Raw genomic sequence first — 21,627 nt, 5'->3', positions numbered from 1 at the left:
AATTGATAAAAACATCAAAGTGCCCCCCTCCCCCAGCATCCTTTCATTTTTCATATTTGGAAAGCCCTGCTATAACAGCTTGTGGAGATTGTTACTAAGGCAAATAAAGTCCTTGCTCAGCTGCACGGCGGTCGAGTGGTTAGCGTGCAGACTTCACAGCTAGGAGATCCGATTTCAATTCCACCCTCGGCTATCTCTGTGTGGAGTTGGCATGTTCTCCCCGTGCATGCATGGGTTTTCTCCGGGTACTCCGGTTTCCTCCCACATTCCAAAAACATGCTAGGTTAATTGGCGACTCCAAATTGTCCATAGGTATGAATGTGAGTGTGAATGGTTGTTTGTCTATATGTGCCCTGTGAGTGGCTCGCGACCAGTCCAGGGTGTACCCCGCCTCCCGCCCAAAAAAGAGCTGGGATAGGCTCCAGCACCCCCACAACCCTCGTGAGGATAAGCGGTAAAAATGAATATTACACATTTCTGTCCAAATGTGTGCACTATTGATTGAAAACCATCAAACCAAGACTTCTATGCTGAGGCACAAGTTGACCATTTGTGTAAGCATTCAGTTTTGACAAATGTATGCATTTAGGTAAAAAATGATGCCCAATGGCTGACATTGTGGTTGTCAACAACCAAGTATTTGTAGTTATCTTAGCAAAGGCACACCTCTGTATTGAATCTCACACCTGTCCCTAATTGGTCTCTGCAGGCTGTTACAAGCCTGAGTCAATTAGCTGTAATGTTCAGGGTGCAGATGTACATTTACCTTACCAAGTGGACGTCTGTGGATCAGCAACTATGGGTGTAGGAATATGGTGGCCCAATGCTCAGATTGGAGAAGTTAGTGAGCTCTTGCCAACCTACCATGTGTTTGTGTGCCAGGTAAGGGGATGCCAACATATTTGGGAGTAAACCACACCCACTAGTGTGACAAGACACTGAATAGTAATCAGCGTCCTCTCCGGCCATCTGTTGTGTGAATGTTCACGTGTAGCAATGTCCTCAACAAGAGTGGACAATGACATCATTGCATCATTTGGGAGACTTGACAACTTGAACCAAACTTTATTGTCTTAGATTTAGGAAGTGATGGAAAAATACAAAACCAAATGACTAAATTAGAAAAACAGAAAATAGGTAATTGGTAATATAAAAAGAAACAGGCAGATAATATGTTACCAGCAAACAAAAAATAAGACTTAAAATTGTAATATTATGTATACATAGCTTTATAAAATTAAATACCTTTCATAAGTAAAACAACATGAACTTGTCACATTGCTGCTACAAAACACTTGCGTGGATGCTATGTTGTCATGACAACAGCAAGACCGGCATGCTTCAGACTCGGTTTTCATCAAGTGCGTTGTGCGCATTCAAAAATAATTTAAAAAGCATTAATATTTCCTTCCCTGTACATACACAGGTGAGGGTAATGGCTGAAGTGTAATGTTTGTCTAAGTTGAGAAGCAGTAAAAGTAAAAGGGCGTGCAACTTTTAATTTGTCCTATTCATACAGAAACATTGCTGTGATTTTTTTTTCTTTGGCGAGTTGAAAAGAAAAATTGCATCCACACTGTGCCAGATTAGTTGCATCCAGATGAGAACAGGGTGAAAACGATGTAATAAAATAGAAAAACTGGCAACATTTGGTGATTTTTACACTGGAGTCATTCATACAAACCACACATGACAGAGAAAACAGATATATCAAACTACATTTGAGATATAAATAAAGGCATCTGCTCAAAATAAATAGTCCTGAACTGCATTTTCTTCCTTACAGCACAATATGATTGTCAACCCTACAATTACAGCATAGAATAAACAGCCATTAATGCTAAAAAGGTTATATTCAAGTGTTGTAGGTTTCAGGATACTGAAAGCAGGACCTGGATGCTCCTTCATAAAGGCTGTGTGTGCCATTCATGACACGCGGCATACAACAAAAAAACGAGAATCAACATAGAAAAAAACAGGCACATGCTCCCCCATTACACTAAGGCGTCTCAATAAATCTGAATATGGTGCAAAATGTATTTGATTTCAGGAGTTCGATTAAGGCAAAGTCAAATTAAAGTGTGAAGCAATACCATAAACCACAACATTGAACTTATTGACAATTTTTCAAATTTTATGAGCAACTGAATTTGGCGGGTTTTTATAAGCTGTAAACTAATCATCAATGACCTAGTATCTAGCTGAGTGAGTAACTGGGCTAGAAACACCCTGACAGCACCTCATGTCGGGGCAGGGAGCCTGCGGGCTAGAGGGTGTTATCAGTTTGGCCGAGTTGCTTCCTCAGCTTCTCCACTTCGTAGCTGTGGAGGTACTCCTGGACCAGGTAGCGCTCCCTCTTCACTCGAATCTTCACATCGGCGGGCACGTCGGGAATCAGCCAGGCCACAATGAACTTGACCGAGAAGACGATATGCTGTAGAAGAAGAAGACACAGCTGTAGTTGAGACAGCTATATGAAATGAAGATGGAATATTATATACTAGAAAGATCCGTCCATCCATTTTCTATGCTGACAAACGATTAAATTCGAGAGGCGGGGTACACCCTGGACTGGTCGCCAGCCAATCACAGGGCACATATAGACAAACAACCATTCACACTCACATTCATACCTATGGACAATTTGGAGTCACCAATTAACCTAGCATGTTTTTGGAATGTGGGAGGAAACCGGAGTACCCGGAGAAAACCCACGCATGCACGGGGAGAACATGCAAACTCCAGAGATGGCCGAGGGTGGAATTGAACTCGGGTCTCCTCGCTTTGAGGCATGCGCGCTAATCACTCGTCCGCCTTGCAGCCCTCAACTCGACATTCTCCATTTAATTTTGGAATGTGGGAAGAAGACAGAGTATCAGGAGAAAACCTACACATGCACAAGGAGAACGTGCAGAGTCCACACACACGTTTGAAGTACAACCAGCCATATTTTTTGCAAATTCAGTGGACAGCAAAGCCTTCTCTGCTGGCCTAACCATTACCGGAAGGACTGTTCTACATTTCAAACTTGTATGATTTTATATCCAATACTGTTATTGTCACTTTGTTGTGTTTTTTTAGCTGCAGTGCTTCTGGTAGTGTAGGTGTTATGTTATATTGTGTTTTTTTCTTTTTATTTGGCCAATCAGATTTGAGCTTCCATGTGTTGCCATTATCATGTAATCTGCTCAAGGCCTACAGAATTTGCTTCCTGGACATCCTAGCGAGACCGACTGGTCACCATCACATACGGACCATTAGCAATGCGGCTGTTCAGACTATACCCACTAAATTAGAAAGTGGGGCTCGGCAGTATTCCAGAAGTCATCAGGAACGCTTGGGAGTATGACCAATCACGACGGAGTAGGTGTGCCTGGAGTCAGGCCATGGGTGGAATAAATAAAAACAGACCATTTTGGAATAGGTGCAGATTCTGGAAGATCTAGTAAACTTTCTGTGCAAGGTAAACATGGAATGTGTGCTAGCACTTTCCAGATAATTTGGTTGATATTTATAGTTATTAATATGCTTGTTCTTGTTTCCTAGTCAGTAGAGATTGATGTTCTATCACATTGTTTTGGAGTGTGCCTATTACCTCTAGGTGGTGGCGTGAGGCGCTGTGTCACTACAGCAGAAAAATAGTTCTTCGTGTTAGCTGCTATAATAGCAATGTCAGTAGCTGTAGCTTGGTTTATATAAGGTCAGTTATGTAAATAGGACATTTTTTGCCCATTTTAGAAGGTTTTTTGGCCTTTATTGTCAAAATAGTTGTGTCTCATTATGTGTATTGTTAGCCCCTACACGGTAGATGGTTTTTTAGCTGTTTCTCTGTCTAGAACGCACAGCCAAGAGAAAGACAAGTGTCATGTTTCACATAAGGATTGCGGATGATGAGTTGTTGCCTGTTGGACAGGTAGTAAGGACAGGTTTACCTCCATGACTATAATGAAAGCCATTTTGGCTGCCAAAATATGCCAGAAATGTAATGTATGCTGATACTCCTTCTCATGGCCAGGAGGGTATCGGTAGTCCTGATACCTGCAAAATTGATTAACAGAGCATTAGCATTCAGTCAACTCTGAAGTCCCACAATAAAAATCAATAGCCATGGGATAACAAACAATGAAAAGATGAATACAAACCTGCAGCTATCGATGTTTGTAAACCATATGGGGTTCAAACTGCTGTCGGGCATGTTTTGTTGTTTAAAGTTTGCAATTTTGAAGACAGACAAGCTGTGATTGACATAGCCTTTCAAACTCATATCATCAGAGTAGCTATACATGTATACCATTCGTGGGATCATGTCAGAGGTGAAGGCCATAATGAATGCCTGCAAAACACGACAACAAAGACATAAGGACAGCAATTCTTCTAATGGTCACCAAGAATGATAGTATGTGCTAGGTATGTGCATGCAAGTAGTGTCATACTGGGCTGATACAGTAGCTCACTAAAGTGAGTACACGCCTAACATTTTTGGATTTTTCAATATAAAGTCCCCTCAAAATAACTTAACACGCAATCAGTCTGGCAACATACAGTGGGTGACTACACCCCCATGGTATGGAGGACTTATGCAGCCAGCTTTGCTGCACATGTACACAGACTACATTTCCTGCAAGTGTCATCTGTCCCATGAAAAGATATTTGCAGATCTAAAAAAAAAAAAAAAAAAAAAGGATCTAATCCACCACTCACATTGCTAACAACAGAGAGGATGGCAATCCCACAGAGGATTTCGTCCCAAGCGCCAATACTGTGAACCTTGGCTGCCACGGGGCGTCTGAACTGAGTGGTGAGCTTCCAGGCATCCACTCTAATCTCAATGATGTTGTTCAAAAGTGCCAGCAGGGGGGCCAGAGGAAAGGAGGCCACAAACAGAGTGATGAAACCAAACTGGATCACTGGAGCACACAAAGATAAAAAAAGGGTGATTAATGAAGGAATATCATAATCTACAGCAGTGGTTCCCAAAGTTTTTACAGTCGTGTACCGCTTCACAATTTTGACCTGAAGCCATGTACCTACTACACCTATACACATGAAAAGCATAATAAACCATTTCTCTAGCCCCTATGTCACCGGACACTTCCTCATTGTCACTACACAAACCTGAGATGCCTTCACAGATACTCGGAACATCACAACATCTTTCTCATGCATCTATGTGTTGTCTTAATGTACAGGAATACAAAACAACAAGCAATGGATATCACTCACTTTGTAACTCTTAAAGCCAAAGTACAATTTGCTGCATTTAAATATGCTTGAAAATCCCACAAATACACTCAAACCTTGAATTCAACTTGAATGATGTGGTGTCATTTAATGCAACAGTGATTCAAATATTGGGCTACTAAAAGGATCTTAAGGTTAATTCATACACATATATGTAATCATGTCCATTCATTTTCTATGCCGCTTATCCTCACTAGGGCTGCACGTATGTTGGAGCCTATCCCAGCTGTCTTGGGGTGAGAGGCGGGGTACACCGTGGAATGTTCGCCAGCCAATCACAGGGCACATATAGACAAACAACCATTCACACTCACATTCATACCTATGGACAATTTGGAGTCACCAATTAACCTAGCATGTTTTTGGAATGTGGGAGGAAACCGGAGTACCCGGAGAAAACCCACGCATGCATAGGGAGAACATGCCAACGCCACACAGAGATGCCAAGCAGAGAATCAAATCCATGTCTTCCGATCAGACCATTTATCTATCTTTCAATAAAATACAGTAAAAATGGATATATGGCTAAACAGTGCCCATAGAAAACAGACTGAAACGGACTATTATCTAGTGAACTGACTATGGAATGGATAGGTTACCCATTTCAAGATACTCTTCAAAGAGTCCCAGTTGTTCAAAGACCTGCAGGTCAAAATCTTGCTCCCAGCGTGTGTACAAACTCTCTGGGTGTTTTTTGGCTCTTCTGCTGCTCCACCAATTCTTTAACCACCTGAAACACGCAAGGGGACGACAGAGTATTTGATGTATGTTTATATTATATTATTTTTAAAATATTTTTTTTATATTTATATTATATTATTTTTTCATATCGTTTTGAACACATCTTCTGTGGCTGCGTTAACAGGGTACTTACGGGACCAGAGACTCCTGGATGTTGCCCCACACTTGTTTACCAGTCATCACTACAAACAGCTGGGTAGTTAACTCCATCAAACAGCCACCAGGCTCACACTGAATGCAAACAAAGTCATGAAATGTTAGAAACAAGAAACCACCTCCTCATTGTGCTCTTCTAGATCGTACCTCTTCATTCCGGAGTTTTCTCCCTTGACCAAACATGTAAACATAGTCTCCAGGATAGCCTACAAATTTGCCCTTAAAAAAAGCCACATAGAAGCATGAGGAGTAGTAGTTGACAAACTGGAAGAGGAACATCTTAAACGTCAGCTTGTTCTCATACTCCATGTGGGTCTTTGGGATTTCTGGTAGGTGGAAAAACATGATTTTATACACATAACAGGCTAACACCAAAGACTGAAAGTTGTTATGAGCCTCACCAAGGTCAGTCATCCAAACAGCCACTTTTTCATACATCATGTTGAGGACCATGATGATTATAAAGTTGATGCAGGAGGCAGTGACAGATGTCGCCAGCTGTGGGGTCACGATGGTACCATCAACATTTGTATCTTTCATGATACTGGCAAAGGCGGCGTATACTGCCAGACGGTACGCAATCACTCCAATGATGCAGCCAGTAACTAGAGCGAGCTTGGAGACAAGAGACATGACATGAAAAGATTGCAATTGCAGGACAAATGCACAAAAAAAAACGTAGTGAGTGTTGTTATGCATGACAACAACCATATACACAAACGTAAATGACAAGCTGAGCTTAGATGTGACAATATATGAGCCGATATCACATGCAGGTCACTTGATTAATAACAAAATGAAGAACAAATATTGAAAAATACATTTATCAATGATATAATGCTCACCCAGAACAGGATAGTGACTCCAGACACAATTGTACGTGCAAGCTTACTTGTTATGGGTAAGTAAGGCTCCATTTCCTATAGCACAAGCAAGCAGAAGCGTACAAAAAAAGTCAGTCAATCTGTTGTTATAGCCTGAAGAGAAACTCCACAAGCTTCCTTTCATGACCATTCACTTTAGATTTGAGGCAGGCCTACATTATACAGCAGGCAGGTATTTAAATCTGGGCCCAATTATAAAGACATATATGGTAATGAAGCATGGAAGAAACTTGTGACTGTCTTTCCAAGAACACCTTTTTCCAAGCTAAATTTAACACGACCCTTACCCAGAATAATACAGTGATCCAGCATAAAAATAATATCCCAATTAGATCTGTAGTAGTCCTGTCAAGGGCCCACTCTGTTTCCTACACGTGGATAGGAAGTGGTCAAAGGAAATTAAAGCACCACATTTCATCAATGGCACTGTAAGTAAAATAGTACAATAGTAGTGGGTTTGCAAAGACTTAGCGATATCGTTTATGTGTACGCATGCAACAACTTCCATTTTATTTCGGCATATAACATTATGGGACACACATTTTGCAGGTTCTAACTTAACCGTTATTAAATACTTGTCTCTGACTTATATCATAGCTGTCAGGGCCAGCAAAGCCTTATCTGCTATCAGAAGAACTGACTGACATTAAAAACTTAAATTCTTCCATTTGTTCCATGAAATAGTATTAATGTATTTCCAACCATCGATTATCTTCATTCCGTAGCGTCTTTTGGCGGTGCTGCTTAGATTAGAGCTGCAATAATTAATCGATTAATTGTTCGGCACTTCCAGTCCAGTGCTTACGAGCGGTACAACTGACCGTAAAACACAAACACTGCTGAAAATACTTTCCAATTACTAGATTTTGAGAATTGCAAAAGTTGCGACTCAAGTTTCCACAGGTGAAAGCATTGCCCACTCTAAAGAGTCAACTCTCAAAACTATATAAAAAATATTAATCGCGCATAAAAAAAATACCGTCATGAATGTTAACTTTGACAGCCCTACTCTTTACAGAACATTTTCAACAACTTATTTCAATTGGATCTTGACAACTATAGTCTACACAATTAGCACATTTGACCCACATTTGGTTAAGGTTTCACTACTTTCACACTACTAGGACAACACATTTATATCACAAAAATATTTCATTAGCACATTAACACCTGAGTGACGAGATTAATCTGGCGCAAGGTGCAGTGGTTCTCATACTCCGGACGCAGCTGCTGTTGTTGTTGCGCTTCCTCAAAGTCCACTAGATCCCACTCGTACTCTAGACGGGACTGACGCCGCTTCCAAAATTCCAAGAACAATGTCACTGCACAGAGTACATCAGATTTATCAATACAAAATAATGAATCAGTGTATATTAATCTGTGTTCGAATTCTGAATGTTCAATTTATTACACGCATCCATAGATTCAAAGATCAAAAATAACAAAACACAAATATTACTACAATTAATTAACAGTATCAAAGATCATGTCTGCTTACCAAGTTGTGTAAAATTAGTCTATTTTCTACCACTATTCCGCACAAGGGTCACAGGGGCGCTGGAGCCTATCCCAGCTGTCTTTGGGCGAGAGGCGGGGTACACCCTGGACTGGTCGCCAGCCAATCACAGGACACATACAGACAAACAACCATTCACACTCACATTCATACCTATGGACAATTTGGAGTGGCCAATTAACCTAGCATGTTTTTGGAATGTGGGAGGAAACCGGAGTACCCGGAGAAAACCCACGCATCTCTTCACACAAGAGATGGCCGAGGGTGGAATTGAACTTGGGTCTCCTAGTTGTGAGGCCTGCACGTGAACCACTCGTACACCATGCAGCCCGCATCAGAGTTTTTTCAATAAAATATTCAGTTTTGATATAACTATTTCAAAAGGTTATAGTTTACTTTAAAATGAGTCAACACAATCAATAGTAAACATAACATTTCTGACATAGATTAGGGGTTTTCACATAGTAATTTCACATAGTATCAATCCACTGAGCCTATCAGTGGAAGTCCACCACATGATTTAAAAACCCCCATGTATCTACACTACATTACCGCACAATACATGTCTTATTCAACTTTAGCGTCAGTCTATCATAAGTACCACTAGGTGGTGCCCCAGCTCAGAAAATGCACCACCAGAGTGTCCTGATATTTGATTCACTCACCCCAAATCCCCATGAATATGGCAAAAAACACAGTTGCGGGATTGTCAAACAGGTGCGCTTGCTGAAAGAAAATACATTTCAGAATTATTTGTGAGTGAATGAACTGATTATTGACATGAAAGTGGTGCATACTTTTATGTAGCACCAATTGAACGTAAACAATGTCTCACCCATGTGGAGGTGCAGGTAACGTTGAGCTTCCAGTAAGTACATTTTTCATCACACAGCGGACACATCACCATCTCACCTCCGATTCCCTCATTGCAGATTTCCTTTCTAAGTAAAATTGGGACTTTTTTAAATTTAACAGATCAAGTCACGAGTACTATTATTAATAACAAAACATTATCTTTGTAATGAATTATGTTGAAAACTCACCTCCACTCATTCTTCTCAATTGTGGAAAATCCGTACAAGAAACACAATGTTCCCACAAATGCAGCGATGAATAACATCTCAGTGTAGAACCCCAGCCAGGCAAAATAAATGCCAATCTTCTCACCATAGTACTTCCTGTAGAAACAAATTGAACAATGTTGTTAACCAAAAATGCACATTCAGCAAATATTGATATTGTGCTCTGCATTATCCCTGATGAGGTTGAGGGGTTGCTCTTTGAAGAAACACAAGAATCCGGCCCAGTGTGTGTAGAGTGCATATCTTTGGCTTTCGCAATCAGGATCGTGAGATTTTGTCCAGTATCTGCACTGCACACATACAAATGGCACTTCAGATTCATCCTTGGTTTCAACAATATCATGATTTTACTTTGCTGTAAGAAGATATTCCAATGAAGCTTTAATATGTGTCAAAAAATCAAAAAATCCACTCCATCTTACATCGTGTAATGGGAAGGCACCAGTGTATGTGCCGTTGTTAAGCAGCCTCTTGATACCCCTTTTGTCTTTCTCACTTTCATCCATCACATAAGAACATCGAGAGAGGATGTAGTACACCTTGGCAGAAAGAAACAGATTTAAGAAAAGCACTCTAGTCATATGCATTTAAAATAAAAAGAATAAATTTTGTCCCTCGCTTATCGCGATTAATTGCTTCACAATAAGTGACTCTTCAATATTAATTATGGCATAGAAAATCTGCTTACCATCTTCTAATTCTGGTTTTGAACATTATTGGAGCCTCTGGACATGAAATATCGCCCTCATAGTCATCTTTATTAATACATTTGTACTCCACAATATCCATCCATCTTATGTTTATCTGAGGTCGGGTCAGGGGGGCAGCAACATAAGCAGGGAAGCCTCGATTTCCCTCTCCTCGACTATGTCATCCAGCTACTCCCAAGGTGTTCCAGGCCAGTTGAGAGACAGACTATAGACTACATTTAGATGCAGTCAAAAAACCCTATCATAACCGGAATATTAGCAATAACCCGGTTGCGCACGTCCATGTAAACACCAAAAACCACTTTGGTCACTTGGGATGAGATATCCCCAACCCGGAGATATGTCCAAATCATGTGATCTCAATATCCAGTATTCCCTCTACAGACTCCAAAGGGTGAGTATTGTGAATTGCAGTTAAGCACAAACAACAGGCAGGACCCGACACCTTGTCATTTTAAACCCAATGGACAGCCTTGTTGGGCTGTTATGTTTTGTTTTGTTTTTTTATCATTGAAAGGTCTCAAAGAAGATGAAAAAACATTCTTACTATCCTGTTGCGTGTGGAAGGATTAAAGAACGTGTCTCTGTCATCAACGAGGTAGAAGTCAGACTTGCTCTTGTCAAAGGAAGCAGTGTAGAAGTCGGGGTCAGGATGCATGATATGCTTCGGAAGACGAAAAGGGTTGACCAGCCATCTCCACTCATTTTTGGTTGGGATGTCAATGGCCTTGAAAGGGACCTTGATCTTCAACAAATCTGCGTAGGTGGTCAACACTTCCCATGGGGCGTGGATCTTCACAAAATAAGTCAATCCATCCTGTGCTTCCTGATTTTATGACAAAATATGATATACATGTGTATCAGTATGTTTTTTCTCTATTGCGAGACACGAGCACATTAATGACCACACTTGCTCTTACAGATTTATCTTCCACCTCCAGCTCCAAGCCAAGTTTCAGGAGGTTGGCCTGGAAAACCTCCCTCTTGTCCTTTAGGAGAAAAAAAAGTTACAGTGCATACATACAAATGTTCACCCTTAGAACATATTACAAGGAAGAACGTCACAATGCCCATAATTCATAAACAAATATATAGGGAAAATATTGAGCAATGGAGGGATCAAAAAATAGATTTTAGTATAATTCTGAATCAATTTAAAATGTTATTGTAAGAATTGTTATCTAAATGACATTTTTCAAGCCATTTACGTGCTTATTCACTGTGTGTACTATTTGTTAGGTAACTACTTCCGTAGGGTTTTCTTCAGCAAGAGGGGCGGATACGGTATGCCGCTAATATTAGCATTAGCAGTACCAAAAAGAGCGTGTCCCATTACATGTAGTGATAAGCTGTCTTTTAATAATAATAAATTTTATTTGTATAGCGCTTTTCAGAGTACTCAAAGACGCTTTACAGTGGAGAAAAAAAATAAATAGCAATACAAAATACAAATACAAAAAATACAAATAAAATAACTTAATAACACTATGTATTTTAATTGAAGTACGTGGATGAAATTTGTGCTCAATAGTCACAAATACGACGAGTGCGCCTGAATGCCTCACTGCACCAGGAGAACGGAGCATGATGATGTTCATTGCTGTGTGCATCATATAAAGAAATAAGTTGGATGATTATTTTGTACATTAAGAGTGTTTGTGGTGTTCCAAGGGCGGGGTTTGGGCGGTGTGATTGTCTCCCAACCTGAATGTTGGGAATTGGAGCCTCTGTCCTGTCGTGATCATGTCAAAGTATCCTTGGTCGAGATACTGAACCCCCAGTTGTTCCTGATGCTACGTCATCAGTAGGTAAATATGCTAACAGTGTCAAAAGTGCTTTGAGCGCCGTGGAGGTGGAAAGCGAAAGTGAAAGACCATTTACCATGGCGCGGTGGTGAGTTCCCCCCAAAATTAGGCTTTACCTTTATAGTTCTTTTTATGTACTCTTCTACTTTGGATACTGCTAAATTTGAACAAAGAACAGGTATGTTGTTTCTTACCGTTTTCTTTTCATCTTCAGTGTAAGACAAGACGAAATCAATCCTGCGTACTCCATCACGAAAGTATATTGAGTCTTTGCTCTGCTCTTGTTTGTTAATCTAAACCAAAAAAAAGAGTACAATGTCAAAACATGCACAACACACACAGGATGAGCAGATCATTGGGTGCAATCAACGCCATACACAGTGTCAGTAAAAAGTCAGTGTACTTTGAAATATTAATTAAGGCAATGTCAGCTAACATATACAGTATGTCAATCCAGTACTCAGCCGGGTAGTCTTCTCATATAACAAAATTTGCTGGAGGAATAATAAGCACAATAAGGCATCAATCAACTGCAACACACACTTCTTTATTGTAACAAAAAGGAAAAAATATTACAAAGAAAAAAGTCAACAAAAAAAACAAGTCAACACCGCCACCTTGTGGCATCTGCCACCTTGATATATGTCATTTAGAAAAACGCTATCTTGCAAGTAGAGAGCAGCTAGTAGTCTATCAGACTAGCCATGGTATCGATACTGTGAATAATACACGTAATGTGGAAGTGGCAGATGGGCTGGATTGGAGGCGCACATTAAGTGTTTACGCACACTATAAAGATTGCGATGCTACCTGCACTTGGCATTGACTCAGTCGGGACGTGTGACTGTTTTTCCATTGCAAAAGCTGCTGTTGTGTTAATGTCCAAGCAGCTACATTTCTTCAAAGTTACTAGATTTTTGCAAGATATGGACAATTTGGAGTCGCCAATTAATACTATGGAATACACAAGCTATGCAGAATCATTTACAGTGGAGTATCCAGCAGCCATACTCTGGCTTTGCATTATAAAGTTGCCAGGCATGTGCATCAGCAAGCGTCAGTCCTGGAGTGATTTGCAGGGAGGAAACAAACTAGCAAAGGAATGCTTCAAGTGAGGACAGAAAAGCATGTCTTGCCAGCAGCCGATGCTGCTTGTTCATGCGGCTAAACATAACCATGCACCACTTGCACTGCTAAACATCACAGCAGCTACATTTAGCTACAATTACAATAGCCACCACAACCACCACCACATTTCATCACAATAAAAGAAATGTTGGCCCTGTCTGTCTGTACACTGTGATGAGAGGAAAAGCACTTTACCTTCATGGCCACCTCCCTTCATGGCTAGGATGCATCAGCAAAAAAAAAACCCGACTTCCTGATCCACCACACCCTGCCTTTCTGCAAGGAGCCCTTAAAGCATTTCTGCCTTTAACTCTCCCTGCACAAGACCAACTCCATGCATTTGCTGCACCTCCTGGGACAAGCCCTTACACTCTCAGAGGTCCCACAAAATGTTCAGGTGGAGGGGGGAAGAGAACAGAGTGCCTTAATAACGGACCCCCCCAAGATGATGTCATCAAATTGATGGGAAATAGTAGCTGCTAGCAAGGTCATGCAATAACAGCCACGACTATCTGCACTGCATGGCAGCAGCCTGCAAAACAAGCACTTAAAGCTCAGCTGAAATTACATTACGGGTAATGTACTTTGAAGACTGACATGTTGAAGCTCTTTAGTCTGAGTCTAAAAGCAATCTAATGACTACAGACAATTCCTGTAGACAAAAGGAAAAATTGCTAGTGAAGCTATTTAACATTTTCACAGTCTTAAATGCCTAAATTTCCACATTAACATCTGGACTGGATCCGTGCGAGGGCGGTGGCCTTCCTTAACTGGGCTTTCCAGAAACTCTAATTTGCTGTGATTACAGATCAGCCTTAAAAAATTAGTGCATGTCTTTGTGCTGCGCTAAGCTGCTCGAGTTCTGTCCATCCACCACTAACCTCAAACTACTGGGTGATGTCTTGTTTCCTTTCTGGTCCGGTTTATGTTAGGGCACATGTAAGACATGGTGTAACACTACAAACTAGTAGTTTGAAAGGGATGCGCACAACATAACATTTTAGAGGAATAAGCCTGGAAACATTTCAATAAATTATACTCTATTAGACAAATTGACGTTTTTGTCTCCAAACGTGCTATACTTTATATGCCTAAAGAATTAGGGCCACATGCTCCTGGCAGCATTTTTCAAACAACAAAAGTCAAAACAACTAAATTTGTCAAGCAGAATACAAACGCACACACACAAGCCAATATCAAGTAGTAAATTCTAATTATGCTGCAACACCTCCTCAATGAGGCATATCATTATTAGACACAACAAAGCAGTTTTAATGAGCTCTAAAGATACATGAGAACCAAAAAAAAAATATGCTCAATCAGCTCGGGGTGTCTGGGAATAGTCGACCGTTCCATGATTCAGTTTGAAGGAGTCTGATTTGGCTATCAATCTCAGTCAATACATATCAAAATGTCATGTGATTAATATTCTGCTGCTGAGCTTACATTATTTTTTTTTACAAAGAATATCTGATAAATACGCTAGGAGACCCATGTTCGATTCCCCGCTTGGGCTTCTCTCTGTGGAGTTTGCATGTTCTCCCAATGCGTGCATGTATGGTTTTTCTCTGGGTACTCCGGTTTCCTTCCACATGCCAAAAACATGTTTGGTTAACTGATGACTCCAAATTGTCCATAGGTATGAATGTGAGTGTGAATGGTTGTTTGTCTATATGTGCCCTGTGATTGGCTGGTGACCAGTCCAGGGTGTACCCCGCCTCTCGCCTGAAGACAGCTGGGATAGGCTCCAGCATGCCCCCCTATTGAGGGTAAGCGGTGTAGCAAATGGATGATGTCTGATAAACAACCAATTGTGATACAAAATATTGACAACAGCCAACATCATTGGCTCATCATTGAATATTATTAAAATAGGTTGTTTCGCCAACATCATTATATATCCCAACAGTACATTTTAGGCCAAGTAGTCCCTATTCTATGTGCAATTATCTGATGTGTGTCGACAGCGACTGTATTCTGGGGGTTTGTTTGTCTAGTTTCCATGTCAGTGAATAATTTAAGTTACTGTCACTAAACATGTTTTTTTGCTTATCTGAATGTTTTAGCCTCTTTTTTTGGAGGTGAAAAAAGTCATAAATACGATCTGTTTCTCGGGATCGTCGACTCAGATTGGACTATGAAAACCTGTTCCAACCAAATATGCACATTTACGGTATTTGTACTGTGACAGAAAGCTTATCATTCTATCCATCTCAACATTAAAGGCTAGTAGGCAGCAAACGGGACAATACGTATTAAGTTGCATCACATCACAAGCTTGCTTTTTACATGCCATACCCTTGAACGAAACTTCAGGAACAGCGCTCGCTTTCTTGCGAACTGTGGAGGGGACAGTGAGAGTGAGCCTTACAGTAGTCCTATAATTTTTGCTTTGTACAGAAAACCACTCGAGATCAATGCCATGACCAACATGTAATAAAACATGCTCAAGTCAAAAAGCAGCACTTCAAATCAAACAAGCAACTACTGTGTAGTTAAGGCATGTCGGTGTGTGGCTCAGATCAAAATACTAGCATGGATGCAGCACACGTCATGGACAGAGACACAGTATGAACCCGTGTCTTAGACTGGTGTCTTACCCCAGTCAAAGAACTGATTTGTTCAAAGGTGTGAGGATCCATCTCAGAACCATCGCTACGGTCAGACGAGGCCAGGGAGGCCATGCTGGTGTTGAGAGACTCACAAGTCTCCACACACACGTCATGAGACTTTAAAAAGGGGGGTAAGAGGACACATGATGTATTTTTATACAAAAAAACTCTCATTAAAAACCCAGAGAACGTTGAAAAAAAAGCCATGAAAGGCAGCATATGGCCAAAACTGTATGATTTCACACGTCAAACGCCATCCAAGATAGATGATTTATGTAGATGTGTCTGGTCATCTTGTCTTTCTGCTTCTCCCATCAGGTTGAGTCGCCAGTGAGTCATGCTCTTCAATCTGGTCGGTGTCTTCGTACAGACCATCTTTCATTTAAAAATGTATTTATCATTGAAGATATTTGCTAAAAAGATTGCTGTTTTCAGCTGTTTATTCAAAAGTTACTTGTTTTTTATTGTTTCCTACCTCTGCCAAATATTATCCGAACTGAACCAAAAACCCAGGCATGTAACGAACCATGATTATTATAGTATTAGACTCCTGTTTTCAGACTCAACGCTCATCCAATCATGTATTTATGGACAAAAAAATGGCTTGACCCCCAACTTTTTCCACAAAGTTGGAAACATACGATGGTGAAAAATTGATTCACTTGTATTAAGTATTGCCAATTCCTAACTGATTAACGCATACTGTAAACTACTGTACACTCAATACGTTTGTTATTTTACAAAGAAGTTGTATGAAGTCTTTACCCCTGGTTCTCGTTGGAAGGGTTCTGTGTTGTAGCCAGGCACACCATCTGCAAGACAGTAACGTGAGACACACAAAAAATGAATGGTGTTAAATGAATATTTTTTCACCAGCGTGAAAGAAGAATAAGAGGAGCATAAAGAATATAAGCGGCAGGTCAACGGAATTGAAGTCGAGCTGTAGGTGATAATAAAGTGAATGGAGCAGCCAATGTTGTGGTCTATATTTGGACTAGAGTTGGGGGCAGGGCTTCTCTCGGTTATGGGGTCATGCAGTCACTCAGAAGCAAAGTGAGGGAAAAGGACAGGCGGTCAAAGATGACTGTGGGATTTAACAGAGTGAATTGAATATATGACGAGTCATCTTACATGTGTACATGTGAACTATAAGTATTGGAACTTGACAATGTTTTACAATGCACATATGTTTTACAATGCACATATATGTGGAACTGGAGTTTGTTAACACTTATGTTGATGTGGGTTGCTGTCATTTGAGGTAGTTTTTCAAAACAATTTAGCCTATTTCTGCATTTGGCACAAAGCCTTAACAGCATGCAAGCATCTCTCTTGTCTTTCCTCAACAGAAGGCAGTTGATGAGAGTGAAAATACCACAAAGCTGCTTCATTTTCTTTTTTTTCTAACCACATTTACCCAGCAATGTCGTACATGCAATTGTAATGCATGCATTTGTACAAATAGAGCACAACAACAGGAAGCCATGTTTACAGATGCTACACCTGCTTTTGGACATGAGTTATTGCAGCAAATATGCTTTTATTTTCCATTTCAGTTTTGAAGTACAGATTTAGACAGCATTCCATACGATTAATGGAGCTCAAATAAAGCCTGAACCAAGTAGTGGCTATTATAAAACGATGACGGAAGTGCCTGATATTGTTTCCATTCAGATGAGACTAGCTAGCTGTGGGTGGTTGGTGAAGGTGGATTTAAAGTTGGTCAAACACTGAAGACTAGAATACAGTTTAGAATATAGTTTGTAGAAAATGTAGAAAAGTCATCCCACTATGCTAACAAACAAAGTACTAAATGTTTACTTAACTCACCAGAGCCTGATGGGCTCATCTCAATCAAGCTGGACCCTCCGGAGCTGCCAGAAAAAAGCATCATTTTGCTTCCCTTGCCAGTTAAACAATGACGCAGTAAATCCACTGGCTGTCCCAAGCCCCACGACCTCCTCTCCCGCCGTCACTCGAAGTCCCTCTCCCTCCTTGTGTGGTGTCTTGGGTGACTCTGCCGCCTTCCTTAGTGGGGGCCCCCTCACCCAGTGACCGCCGTCTGCTAACTTCCGTGCCCCCACAGCACAGAGGGACGTCAGATAGGGGAGTGGCGCCCAGAAAACAACTTAAAAGGAGCCCCGGATGGGAAACTTGGGATTTAGATATGACAGATAAAGGTGCACATCTTGCATAAAACTACTCTATATTCCACTTGGGCTCTTGGTTGTACTTGCAACCCCCACTATATCACGTTTTTATTTGGACGAGTTGTATATTTCGTTGTTTTTGTGTAATGACTCACTTTATGACATATTGCATTATTCAAAGTTGTTACGTCCTATTTCGTGGACACTACGTAATGTATCGCCACGACTACACAACACATGTCACTCCGGCGTAAAGATACTACAATACTGCTAATTTTCTTATCGATACGATACCAGCTACATGCAGGGTTAGTATTGTCGATGTCGATAACGTTTACTATTGTAAACATTTACATTAAAAAATAGCTAATATTGCAAAATTACTAAACAAATCAAAAACTATCATTAGCTTCAAGTCATTTTCTTTTCCCTCCAAAGCTAGCTAGTGTCACATAAATATAATACATTTGAACAACAAAACAAAAAAATACATATTTTTGTGAAAATAAACCAAAAATAACTGAGAAATATCCATCTTATCAGTATTTTCTCAATCCCATACAGATACTATCCTGGTAACGGTGATGTATCGATTTGTTTACAGATCAATTGTCTCCTGTTTGTGCTAATACATGCAGTATACTAATAAATATATTCTGTATATACAACATATACAGTAGATGCAGTGTTGTGCATGAACAAGCTCAAAAGACTTATTTTTCTAAGAAGGTGCTACTGATGCTAGTCCATGCATTTGTCATGTCGTTGATTGTTAAAGCCCTTTGAGACTCTTTTGTGATTAAGGGCTATATAAATAAACTTGACTTGACTTGACTAAGAAGGTTTGTACACAATGTACTTGTAAATAAACAACTTAGAACACAAAGCATTGCTCACACTAGCATAACAATCCAGCCATTCTTAAAGGGAACCTATTATGGTCATTCGACACTTTGTATTGAGTTGTGGACTCCTATAGAGCGGCTACACAAGTTAAACCACACACAAAGCTTTCTAGATCTTCCAGATTCTGCACCTCTTTCTGCAGTAGTTTCATTGACTTCCTGCTTACGATCCAAAAGGTCTGTTTAATTTACTCTATACCCGGGCCCTCCTCTAGGTACGCCCCTTCCGCTGTGATTGCTCATGCTCCCAAGCGCTCCCGAGGACTTCCGGATATGTAGCTACACATTTACCAATTTATTTCAATGCATGAAACAACACTGTACTTTGTTGTGGCTTTTGTTTGTTACTATATATTCAGTATTGTTCTACAATCCCACTATAGGACAATACCTAATTGTAAACAGTCAACAGTTTTACGTGGTGATGGATGTTTTCTTTTAAAAACAAGGTCAGTCAGTCTCATTTTTCACCTAAAACATGAAATGAATTGAACTTAGAACTACTTCAAAATTGAAATGGTGAACTATGAAAATGAACTGTTCATATTTATACTGTGTGAACTGAACTTTGAATGAGTTCATGAGAACTATGAGCTTGCAAAACACTGCAACGCAACAAACGCTGTAAACAAATGTATTATTCTTGAAAGTGTTAATATAGTTCTAATAAAATGAACTGGCTTTGTTCAATTTTACAATCATATTGTTAGATTTTATTTTGTGACTTTTACGGCATGCAGTTTATACTGTTTAAACAACTTAATGAAAATACTCTAGTTTCAGTGGCTTTTCATGTGTTATTGTAATCACTCCTATATCAACATTGTTGTTCATTTAGTAATGCAATGGTGTAATTGGTTTATCATCATTCATCCTCTAGTGGCTTTTGTAGCTGCATAATGCTCCATGTCAAACAAACCACATCATCAAAAAGTGATTTATTGAACATAACCTCAGCATTAGCTTCAAATGGCCTGTATGAACAGCTTAGTGATTAATTTCATTGAATACACCACTATGTTGACTTCTTTTCCACTATGATTCCCACTCTGCATTCCATCCTCCAGTTTAGGAAAGTCACTCCCTCCAACCTCCCCTTCTCCTGCCATCACCCACGTGTTTTCTTTTGGTTTAAATTTAGAGTCAGGGCCCTCTTGTCGTCTCTTCATGTGGCTTCCAGAGTCCCGTATTTGTGTAATTAAGCTGGCCTTCTCTGATGGGTGTGTCAGCATTCCCAGAAATATAGCCACTCATTTTCTTCACCACTTTTTCTTTAGTCTCATATTGTCCGTTCTCAACATATGGGTCTTCTTGGGTGTGCACTGCCAGGGTCTAATGGCTGTCACTAATAACAAGGCAAGGAGGACCACCTGTTTGAAGAAAAAAAAGGGGAGCGTGTAATATGGTGCATGTACAGTATGAAATATGATGTACCACTTTACATGACAGTCAAGGAAAAACTCCTGATAATGTTAAAGGGTTATGTGGTGCAAGTTTGCTTGGACAGTCTTAAAGCAAGTGGGAAAGTCATGTTTAACTGCAGATTATTATCATTATATGTACACAACTAGTTGCCATAACTTTTTCTACGAGTAGTAGATAAAATAAATAGTATAATTAGATATTAGTAGATATAATAAATAGTATAATAAAATAAAATCTGGTAAATTATCTGGTAGGGTTCCAAATTTGATTAACTGTTCAGTCATATTTATTTTCGTTAAAAACAACACTGATTATGTACACTTAATTAACTTACCGTCAATATCTAAAATTGTTGATATTGAGCGCCATGCCATGTTGTTCTTGGCAAACTGGTGTTTTGGGTCATTCATTTTCTACCGCTTATCCTCACGAGGGTTGCGGGCGTCCCGGAGCCTATCCCAGCTGTCTTTAGGCGAGAGGCAGAGTACACCCTGGACTGGTCACCAGCCAATCACATTGCAAACAAGCATTCACACTTACATATATACGTACCTATAGACAATTTTGGGTCATGTAAAATGTTAAATTAATCCCCATCAAAGATTAATCATTCATCATGCATCGTCTTCATTGCAGTGAGTACTGGTTACATGACACAGGTTCTTTAAAGCTATTATTTTGTTAAAAAGCAGAATTTTATTTTGATACCAGTGTTTATCCTACTAGCATGCTGCTGTATTTACATGTCAATGCATCAAAAATAGACTGGCGTGTAAAAACATGACATGCGTCAGACGTGTGTGTGTCGGCTGGTGTGAATTGCCAGACTGCTTAAATTAGAAGCCATTAGAAAGCGTATGACACGCTGCTACGCTCGTGCGACGTTACAAGTCTGATTCAAGGTGGCTTTCAAGGTGTTTTTTGTGACTACGCTGGACAGAGCAGGCTTGAGTCTTTGTGGGCAGTTTGGCCCAGTTCTTTGTTTGGCATTGGACAGATGACAGGTTTCCCATCTGCGACGCCCTTGAAGGGTGCCAAACGGTGTTCTTTCTCCCTGAGAGAGAGATGTCATGGTTGGTCACATTCTGGAGGAATTCTAACCCTTCTACATAGTTACACTCTAGCTGGCCCCGATAGAACTGTGTCCCCTTCTGGCTTTGCACTGAATCTCGTTTCTCAGTTTAGAGAGAGTTGGCTTCAATCACTGCAGCCACTGATTGTCCTTCTCCAGTGACTGCACTCCATTTCCTGACCATGGGATCCTTAGGCAGC

At 40.2% G+C, this 21,627-nt stretch overlaps 1 protein-coding gene across 2 annotated transcripts; it reads right to left on the bottom strand.

The window, feature by feature from the left end:
- Positions 1-1,055: 1,055 nt before the first annotated feature.
- Positions 1,056-18,123, bottom strand: ano5a (anoctamin 5a). Of its 2 annotated transcripts, XM_058075119.1 has the most exons (20): positions 17,706-18,123; positions 16,641-16,687; positions 12,330-12,428; positions 11,251-11,319; positions 10,878-11,156; positions 10,043-10,159; positions 9,798-9,910; positions 9,582-9,719; positions 9,374-9,479; positions 9,204-9,264; positions 8,193-8,344; positions 6,984-7,058; positions 6,540-6,753; positions 6,286-6,464; positions 6,116-6,213; positions 5,841-5,971; positions 4,702-4,907; positions 4,143-4,333; positions 3,933-4,038; positions 1,056-2,434 (listed from the first exon to the last, which is right to left on the bottom strand). In XM_058075119.1, exons 1-20 carry the CDS (start codon positions 17,767-17,769, stop codon positions 2,267-2,269), a joined length of 2,613 nt encoding a protein of 870 aa, XP_057931102.1. In that variant the 5' UTR covers positions 17,770-18,123; the 3' UTR covers positions 1,056-2,266. The 2 variants fall into 2 exon arrangements, with proteins under 2 accessions (XP_057931102.1, XP_057931103.1); XM_058075120.1 differs by lacking the exons at positions 16,641-16,687; positions 17,706-18,123 and adding an exon at positions 13,459-13,663.
- Between the last annotated feature and the right edge of the window lie 3,504 nt (positions 18,124-21,627).

This window comes from Doryrhamphus excisus, chromosome 6 (assembly GCF_030265055.1).
Source record: "Doryrhamphus excisus isolate RoL2022-K1 chromosome 6, RoL_Dexc_1.0, whole genome shotgun sequence".
Taxonomy (NCBI): domain Eukaryota; kingdom Metazoa; phylum Chordata; class Actinopteri; order Syngnathiformes; family Syngnathidae; genus Doryrhamphus; species Doryrhamphus excisus.
Note: the sequence above shows the minus strand (reverse complement) of the source record. Positions and strands in the feature narration are given on the sequence as shown.

Coding starts and splice junctions, on each gene's coding strand:
- ano5a (XM_058075119.1), bottom strand. CDS start 17,769: ATGATGCTTTTTTCTGGCAGCTCCGGAGGGTCCAGCTTGATTGAGATG. Junction 10,160..10,877: donor CTTCCACACGCAACAGGATA/GTAAGAATGTTT, acceptor CTTTCTGCCAAG/GTGTACTACATCCTCTCTCG. Junction 9,720..9,797: donor GAGCAACCCCTCAACCTCAT/CAGGGATAATGC, acceptor AATTTGTTTCTA/CAGGAAGTACTATGGTGAGA.